At 47.7% G+C, this 9,747-nt stretch overlaps 1 protein-coding gene across 3 annotated transcripts in view; it reads left to right on the top strand.

The window, feature by feature from the left end:
• Positions 1-5,601: 5,601 nt before the first annotated feature.
• ACOX2 (acyl-CoA oxidase 2) overlaps positions 5,602-9,747 on the top strand; it is a 33,654-nt gene continuing 29,508 nt past the window's right edge. The window contains exons 1-4 of one of the 3 annotated variants that reach the window (XM_036030962.1): positions 5,602-5,689; positions 8,453-8,712; positions 9,080-9,242; positions 9,453-9,604. In XM_036030962.1, the coding sequence (XP_035886855.1) occupies positions 8,541-8,712; positions 9,080-9,242; positions 9,453-9,604 (487 nt within the window). In that variant the 5' untranslated portion in view covers positions 5,602-5,689; positions 8,453-8,540. Of the gene's footprint in view, positions 5,690-6,606; positions 6,728-8,452; positions 8,713-9,079; positions 9,243-9,452; positions 9,605-9,747 lie in introns of those variants that run through there. The other 2 variants (XM_028518463.2, XM_036030964.1) reach the window with 2 other exon arrangements.

Raw genomic sequence — 9,747 nt, 5'->3', positions numbered from 1 at the left:
GGCCATTTTTTTTTTGTCTTGATGTGCCTCTTATGTAATGAGGGGTGGAGCCTTAGGTGTTCATCAGGGCGGGGCAACCCAATCGCTGAGTTGTTACGTTGTATGTGGGGCTGGGGTCAGAGAGGGAACAATGGTGCTTGCTGTGCTCTCTGCTGATTTCAGTCCCTTCCACCACTTCCCCCAAGCAAACTGGGCCTTTCTGGTGCTGATTCCTGGGTGGGTGGGCTTGTGTATGTTCTAGGACCCAGTGGGTCTCCCCAACAAACTCTCCTGTGAGTCTGAGAGTCTCTCCCAGCACCTCAACCTCCACAGGTTTTTTTCAATCGGTGTTTTTTTGCTTTGTTTTGTTTTTTAATATATTGTATTGATTATGCTATTACAGTTGTCCCATTTCCCCCTTTCACTCCCCTCCACCCTGTATACCCTCTCCCACCCACTCCACCCCTTTAGTTCATGTCCGTGTGTCATACTTATAAGTTCTTTAGCTTCTACATTTCTCATACTATTCTTACCCTCCCCCTGTCTATTTTCTACCTACCATCTATGCTACTTATTCTCTGTACCTTTTCCCCCTCTCTCCTCCTCCCACCCCCCTGTTGCTAACCCTCCATGTGATCTCCATTTCCGTGGTTCTGTTCCTGTTCTAGTTGTTTGCTTAGTTTCTTTTGGTTTTGCTTTAGGCGTGGCTGTTAATAATTGTGAATTTGCTGTCCTTTTACTATACATGTTTTTTTAATCTTCTTTTCTTAGATAAGTCCCTTTAACATTTCATAAAATAAGGGCTTGGTGATGGTAAACTCCTTTAACTTGATCTTATCTGAGAAGCACTTTATCTGCCCTTCCATTCTAAATGATAGCTTTGCTGGATAGAGCAATCTGGGATGTAGGTCCTTGTCTTTCATGACTTGGAATACTTCTTTCCAGCCCCTTCTTGCCTGTAAGGTCTCTTTTGAGAAATCAGCTGACAGTCTGATGGGAACTCCTTTGTAGGTTACTGTCCCCTTATCTCTTGCTGCTTCTAGGATTCCCTCCTTCATTTTTACCTTGGCTAATGTAATTATGATGTTCCTTGGTGTGTTCCTCCTTGGGTCCAACTTCTTTGGGACTCTGAGCTTCCTGGACTTCCTAGAAGTCTATTTCCTTTGCCAGATTGGGGACATTCTCCTTTATTATTTGTTCAAATATGTTTTCAATCTGTTGCTCTACCTCTTTCCCTTCTGGTACCCCTATAATTCAGTTGTTGGAATGTTCAAAGATGTCCTGGAGGTTCCTAAGTCTCTCCTCATTTTTTTTTTAATTCTTATTTCTCCATTCTTTCCTGTTTGGTTGTTTGTCTTCCTTCTGGTCCACTCTATTGTTTTGAGTCCCAGTTTCCTTCCCATCACGATTGGTTCCCTGTGCATTTTTCTTCATTTCTTTTATGGTAACCTGCATTTGTTCATCTAATTTGAGACCATAAACCAATTCTGTGAGCTTCCTGATCACCAGTGTTTTGAACTGTGCATCTGATAGGTTAGCTATCTCTTGGTTGCTCAAAAGGATGAGTTCTGGGGCACTGATTTGTTCTTCTGTTTGAGCCATCTCTCTTTCTCTCTCTCTCTCTCTTTTGGTCTGGTCACTCCCGTTTCGGTGAGGGGTGGAGCCTTAGGTGTTCACCAGGGCTAGGCACCCCAGTCACTAGATTGTGATGTTGTATGTGAGGGCAGGGTCGAAAGGGACAATGGCAGTAGCTCCATTCTCCATGGCACCTCAGTCCCTTCCCTGGGATCCTTGGTTGCGCGGTCTGCCCTGCTCCACAATCACTGCCTCACTGGGTCTGCCAGCTGCTGCATGCGTACTCAGAGTCCACCCACTGCGATCTTGCATGCCCCAGATGCCTTATGCACTCTCAGTTGCCTTATGCTCCCCCAGTTGCCTTATGTGCCCAATTCTCCCTGTTCTCCACGCCGCTACCCGAGCCTGGCTGCTCATCTCCACCCCTCCTACTGGTCTGGATGAACAGGTCTATTTCAACTTCTTGGCTGTCCGACTTCCATTCAGCTAAATTTTCTGTCAGGGTGTTATTCTGCCTCTAAATTGTTGTTGTTCCAATCTTGGTTGTGCGTAGAGGTACAGTGCATCCACCTATGCCCCCATCTTGGCCAGAAGTCCTCCAATCGGTGTTTTGAGGCTTTATTTCCTGGCGCTGGAACCTTGGGTTGCTCAGTCTGTCTCACTCCCCAGTTTCACCTGGTTTATCTGTGCAGGAATGTGGTACAGCCCAGTCAGCCAGCTATCTTGTGTGCTGCACCCCTCCACAATCCGCTGCCTCGCTGGGTCTGCCTGCTGCTGCCTTGCACGCCTGGGGGCCACCAGCCACCGCTTTTTTTGCCATGATCCCTATCTGCCTGACTCCACCCCTCCTACTGGTCTGGATGAATATGTCTGTTTTAACTTCTTGGTTGTCGGACTTGCATACAGTTTAATTTTCTATCAGTACCGGTTGTTTTTTTGTTTCTAAATTTTTGTTGTCCTTTTTTGATTGTGCAAGGAAGCACAGTGTGTTTACCTATGCCTCCATCTTGGCCAGAAGTTGCAATTGTTTTAAAGTCTGTTTTGCCTGATATGTGTTGCTACCTCAGCTTTGTTGTTTTGTTTCATTTCCATTTCTATGAAATATCTTTCTCTATCCCTTTGTTTTCAGTCTGTGTGTGTCTTTTGAACTGAAGTCAGCCTCTTACAGACAGCATATATAAGGGTCCTCTTTTGTTATTCATTCAGCCACCTTATGTCTTTTGATTGGAACATTTAATCATCTGCATTTAAATTAACTGTTGATAGATATGTATTTACTTATTTAGTTATATGCCATTTTATTATTCATATTTTTTTTCTCCTTTCTTCTTAATGAAAACCCTTTAACATTTCCTGTAATACTGGTTTGGTGTAATGAACTTCTCATGTGGGAAGCTCTTCATCTGTCCTCTGATTCTAAATGATAACTTTGCTGGGTAGAATAATCTTGATTGCAGGTCCTTGCTTTTCATCACTTTGAATATTTCATGCCAATTCCTTCTGGCCTGATAAGCTTCTGTTGAGACACTGGTCTTACGGGAGCTCCCTTGTAGGTACCTAACTGCTTTTCTCTTGCTGCTTTTAAGATGTTCTCTTTGTCTTTACCCTTTGCCATTTTAATTATAATGTGTCTTGGTGTGGGTGAAAGGCCATCAAGATCTTAATCTCAAAACAATCCAGATGTGAAAACTATGGCAGAAAGAAATCAAGCAATTGCCCATGGGCAGTGATAGCTCAAGTCCTTGGCAGAGGCCAGGTTGGAACCCAGAACTTCCTCGCTCCAAACAGGAGGGTCAAGGGGTCAAGGCCACCTTCCCTGAACACCATTCACCACCTTGTATACAGCCACTGCCAACAGTAATAGGGGATCCAGGTCCCCAGTCCCAACAGGGCCTACTGAGTGATGTCTTGAAACTTGAGTCCTGCTTCTTCCTGAAAACACAAGCTAGACACTACCTTGGGAACACTGTGGGGAGCTGTCAGGCCTCGTACTGAGCGAACACTCCAAACCACAGATGGTGAGGCCAAGACCCAGGAGAGGAGGGCACCTGCCCAAGTCACCGCATCTTATAAGTCCAGCCAGGACAGCAGCTCCAGGCCCCCTGACTTCTTTCTCAACCTTGCACAAATGAACGAAATGTCAGTCTTTATCGTCAGGAGGCCTGGCTCAGATTGCAGCTCTGTAATCTATCTACTGTGTAAACCCAGGCAAGTAACATGCCTCTCCAAGTTTGTTCCCTCTGATGCAAAACCAGAAGATATGCCCTACTTTCCAGTGTTGTTATGCAGTGGCAGTGAGGAACCTATAAACATCTCACCCCACTCCCTGAAATCCGGCTCCCCTCTGGGTCCCACCCCAAGCAGTGCTTGATGAACTTGCAGACACTCCTAAAATATTTGTCTAGAGAATGGTGGGTAAGGCCATATGAATAGTAATGCTAAGTATGAGATAAGCCAAATTTTAGAGCAGAAACATGGGGAGAAAGGATACCCATTCACCTAATAGAGCAATCCTTTCACAGAAGAACCAACTAAAAGAAGCCTTTTACACTCCTGGGGCATTGGCTTGAATTCCTGATGGGCTGAGGGTGGCACAAATCATCAGGAAAGATCAGGAAGGCAGCAGAAAGAACAGGATTACTGTGGAAACACAGGTGGGGACACAACTTTTTGGTACAAGTAGTTCCAAAGCAATCCAACTTTGAGACTGGAGGGCTGGTCTGATGTTGGGGTATGAAAACTTGAACAAATAGGGTGGGCACACACGCACACAAACCTACCTTTAAAAAGTGCCAAAACTCCAGAGCTGCCCTCTGGAGAATCCTGCTGGCTCCTACCAATTGTTTATTCATTCATCCACCAAGGATTTGCTGTGCACCTTCTTTGGGCCAGGCCCAGGACTGGGACTGGGACTGTGGCTGCATTGGTGACCAAGAGCAACACAGTCCTTGATTTCATTTGTGATTGAGACAAAACCAATAGTCATAAAGTAGCCACCGATGTAGGGGGTGTACCAAGGTCATGGTGTCTCTTTCTAGGACCACTTTCGACACCAAGTTTGTGGTTTTCCACACCAATTCTCTGACACCATCTGGGTGTCAAACAACTCAATTCAATTTGATTCAATTCTAACACTAACACTTGGGGTTAATGCAACCCTGTAGGTTTAGGGCAAGAAGGTTTTCAGCTCAAAAAGTTATGAATTCATTAGAAGTGGTTGTGAGTATCCTGTCTAGGTTTTCCTGCTCATTCCCACTGTGATTATTTGTCTCCCCAGCCACCCCCGATCCCAACCCAGAAGCTTCCCAAGGGAACGGTCTAGTTTAGTTTAGTTCAGTTTAGTTTTGCTTCCTGCTGTACATACCCCTGTGCGTAGGTCATTATGGACTCAAAATATATTGATACGTAAACAAATCGATGCATCCTATACCACCTAAGGACTCACACCCCAGCCCATAAATATCTTACCAGCAGACTGCCCCAGAAACAGAAATGCCACCATTAAACATCACTCCTGGGAATTAAGAATTCTCTTATGGGGAACCAAGAAAGCTGTAATAGTTTCAAATTACAAATGCTTGGGGCTTTACAGTTTACCAAGAGCTTTCCTTCATAACCTATGAGTTATAGATAAGGGAAGGGAAGCTTGGAGAGAGGGGCAGTAACCTAGTCACACCTTCAGGATTTGAACCCAGGTCTCTGGACTCTGGGTGGGTGCTGAGGGGTTTCTTCATGCAGAGTGCAAGTGTGTGCATTCTGCAGGGACCAGGCTCTGGGAGGCAGGGCCAAAGAGGTAAGGAGAAGCAGTGAAAGAGCGTAGTGGAGCAGCTGGCACTCACAGAGCTGCCTGGACAGCTTCATGCTAAGCCATCTAGCCAGATTCCTCTCAGCAGTCCCCCCAGGGCAGCCCCAGAGCTGGGCACTGTTGCAGTCACACCCACTGGAGGGAGACAAGGGGACAGGAAAGAACAAGCAGTGAGCTCAGCTGGGAACTGCTGAGAGCAGAGAGACTTCTTGGCAGTGCCTCCACTCTAGGGGAGGAGAAAGGGGCTGGGCCATCCACTGGAAGCCTCGGCCTGCAACTGGGAGGCCAGGCCAGACCAGACCAGGCCTGCAGTGCAGACACAGGACAGAGGTGAGTCAAGGAATCCGGGCTAAGGGATGGGGGCGACTAACCAGATCACCTAGGAAGTGACCTTCCCCGTGGCTCCCAGTGACTCTGAGCCTGCTTTCTTTCACTGGACACTTATCTACTAGATACCACCTTTAGGCCAGGCCCTGTGCGAAGTGTTAGAGCCACAGCATGAAGGTGACAAAGACCCCTGCCCTATGGAGCTCACCTTTTAGTAGGGAGAGACAGCAATAAACAAAAACATAATAACTGACTAAATTATCTTGTATGGTAGGACAAGGCAAAAAGGAAAAAGTAGAGAAGAGCAAGGGTATTTGGGAATGTCAGGGGTGGTGAGGGTGGGGGCAGCCTCCCTGAGAAGGTCTGAAAGAGGTAATTAAGAAGCCAAGGATATCTCCGGGAAACAGTGTTTTAGGCTGAGAGTTTCCAGGGACAGGACAGCCCTGGCAGAGGCTGCAGGTGAAGGCTGAATCCCTGAGTGTTCACTGCAGGAGGCAGCAGCAGTTGGAGAGGAGGGAGCAGGAGGCAGAAAGGAGGTGGGGCAGGAAGAGAGGAGACGAGCTGCGTGGCCTTGCAGGAATCCAGGGGGCCCCTGGACGTGCCAGGCCCCTTGTAAGCACCCCCACGGCCCAGCCCCCCACTTAGGGGCATGGGTTTGGAAGGCTGCTTATGAATCCAATTTGTCTCGCTGGCCATGAGAACTTACAACAGCAGTGTCGAACTCATTTTCACCTCACTAGGGGCCACATCAGCCTTGCAGTTGCCTTTGAAGGGCTGAATATAATTTTAGGACTGTATAAACTACTCCTTAACTAAGGGCAAGGAGCTCTACAAGGTTGCCTCCCTTTGAAGGCAACCATGGGGCTGATGTGGCCCCCAATGAAAATGAGTTTGACACCCTGCCTTATAAGTCTCCTCCCTTCCTGTCCTCTCCATAAACCAGTCATGATAACAGTGGTGTATCTGCAGGGCGGTGGTGAAAAAGAATGGGAATCAAAGTAGTGGCCACCTGCTGAAAAGATTTAGAGTGCCTCCTGTGAGGTAACTCTTGGGACCCAAGAAAAAGCAGAGCCAGTCCCTCAGGCACTTGTGGCCTTGGGGGAGGGACATTTGAGTCAATAAGAAATTGTTCCTTGTTGTCCACTCATAACACTGGGTGGGAGCCGTGAATGGTGCCACAGCCAGGAAGGTGTCTTAGAGGTAGGGTCCCTGGAGGCTGGGGCTGAGTAGGAACAGGAAGGGACAAAGCAGAGGGCAAGTGCAGGAGGAAAGGAAGATCATGAGCTCCATGCCACAAAGGGGGAGGGAGGGGAGAGGGGATTCGAGGAGCAAGTTCCAAGCAAGAGAGGAAAACAATGTGATTGTAGTTTAAAAATCCATTGGGCAGCTGGAAGAACAGACGAGAGAGACATTGAGACCAGGTGAAAGACGACAGTGGCCTGGGTGGTAGCCTCAGGGATGGAGGGAGCAGATGGATTTGAGAGGCTGAGAAGTAGAACAGACTGTGCCCAGTAGCTGCCTTGCTGTGGGAAAGGCCAGGGGTTCTCTGTGAAGGATGCAGGGTCCACCTTGGCTATGAGGGACACACAGGGCTCCCAGGAGAACACTTCAGAGGCAAGGAGGAAACTGTCTCCCCTTAGCTCCACAGTACCCCTCCAGGCTCACAGAAATGGGCAAATAAGCCTAGGACTTAGGGGACCAGGGGGCTGGGACCACAGGTTCCCCCACTGAGCCCCCAAAGCAGAGCTATAGCATAGACAAAGCGTGTACTTTGTGACCGACTTCATCCAATGCCTGGCCACCTCCAGATGGGCAGCTAGAGGCTACGCAATTAATCTCCCTAAGATTAATTTTCTTCATATGTGACCTTCTTTGACTTTTCATGAGGATCTCCCCAGACAGTGCTTGCAACACAAGCTACAGTGGGGAGAGCATGAGTTCTGTGGTTTGTTCCTATCCAAATCTTGGCTGATGTGTACTGAACTACCATTTATTGAGCAATTTTGCACACGACACAAAACAAGGTCAGGTACACTGCTGTGTGCCCACGGGGAGGAACGTGGGGGTGGAGCAGCACTGAGTATCTAAGAGGAGTTACTTTCCTCCACCAAGCAGCCTCTGGCTGACACTCAGCCCTGGGCAGTTCCTCCTGCACACAGGCTCTGGGCACCACCCTGGCTCAGAGTAGTGGGGCCAGAAGTATGGCAGTCCTGCTTATCCTCGGGGTGTCTGTTCCGTGACCCCTGTGGATGCCCAAAACCGTCAATGGTACTGAACTCTATAGACACTACGATTTTTCTTGTGCATACCTGTAATCAACTTTAATTGATAAATTAGGCACAATAAAAGATTAACAGCAATAATGAATAATAAAATACAATTATAACAATATACCATAATAAAAGTTACCTGAATGTGGTCTCTCAAAATCTTATTATACTGTACTCACCTTTTCACATAAAGGAAGCACTTTACAGCTTCTCTTCAGCATGTCCAAATTGCCAGCATTACTGCTCTTGAGCTTTGGGGCCATTATTAAGTAAAACAAGGGTGACTTGACCACAAGCTCTGTGATGCTGACAGTTGATCTGGTAACCGAGACCGCTACCACGTGACTAACGGGTCGGTGATGTGCACAAAGGGAGGGTTTGCATCTTGGGTAGAACAGAGCTGAACTCGAGAGATTTCATCATGCTCTGCAGAATGTTCCACAATTTAAAGCTTATAAATTGTTTATTACTGCAATTTTCCATTTAATACTTTTAGATCATGCTTGACCTCGGATAATCGAAACTATCAAAAGCAAAACCTCAGATTAGGGAAAGCCACTTATCTCTTCTCAGACACCAGGCAGATGCAGGCCAGAATGGGCAGCCCAGTGCACCGAGTATCGATGGGGGATCCCTGGAGCAGGAAAGTGCACCCCGACATAGAGAGTGAGAGGCACCAGCAGTCCTTCGACGTGGAAAGACTCACCAACATCCTTGACGGAGGTGCCCAGAACACTGAACTCAGGAGGAAAGTCGGTAAGAGGAAGATGGGGAAAGGGGCATCTGCCTCCTTCAAATAGCAAAGTTTATTCTCAAAATTCAGCTGTTACAGATTCATTTCTCTGAACTCTAAGGCATCTTTAACATGCCATTATGAGCCAATCTGAGGGATAGAAGAGTCCTGGGCAGCAGATGACCAGGATGCTGGTTTTTGTTCTGCCACTGCCTAGCTCAGTAACCTTGAACAAGTCACTTTCCCAGCTCTGGGCCTCAGTCATCTCATCTATCAAATGACAGTAGTGTGACTTCCTTTCCACATCCATGAGGCAAGTGGGTGGGAAAATTTGAAGGTGCCAAGAACCTCACTCAGGCTCCTAAGCATACTGTTGTCTATTCCTGGCAGAGAACATCATCGACAATGACCCAGTGTTTAGCCTGAAGGATAATTATTTCATGAACCATTATGAGCGTTACGAAGCTGCTGTTAAGAAGAAATTCCACATCCAGATGATAGCACAGCACCTGGGCTGGTTGGAAGAGAGTCGTGAATTGGCTTATGCTTTCAGGTGCTCACTCCAAGGGCAGCCCCACCAGAGAGGAATTCACCTGGGATCACCCAGAGCCCCAGCCCCATGAGCTATCTTCCCCAACAAAGGCAATGCTTATTGGGAAAGCAAGATGTGAGGTGCCCCTCCCCTCCTGCACCCTGCTCAGGTGAGGGTACCTGAGACCCTGGCTCTAATGGGCTGCTCAACCACAGCATCTTTCCCCCACAGAGCTGTTTCTGGAGACATGGGCTTAGGTTTACACTACATCTTCCTGAAAGCCATCAGAAGCCTGGGCTCAGAGGAGCAGGTAGCCAAATGGGCCCCACTCTGTGACAACTTCCAGATCATCGCAACATACGCCCAGACAGAACTGGGACATGGTGAGCCAGAGCTGCTGCATGCAGTGCACAGTGCCAGGGCCCATTCAGGTCTCAGGAGTCACAGATTTGTATGTTGAATGTGGAAACGTTAGTGTAGATGGCAGACAAGGGTCTGGAGGAAGGGGTGGTGTCTTTTTCTAATT

Source organism: Phyllostomus discolor, chromosome 7, assembly GCF_004126475.2.
Source record: "Phyllostomus discolor isolate MPI-MPIP mPhyDis1 chromosome 7, mPhyDis1.pri.v3, whole genome shotgun sequence".
NCBI classification, from domain to species: Eukaryota; Metazoa; Chordata; class Mammalia; order Chiroptera; family Phyllostomidae; genus Phyllostomus; species Phyllostomus discolor.
This window is presented reverse-complemented; position numbering and strand designations above follow the sequence as displayed.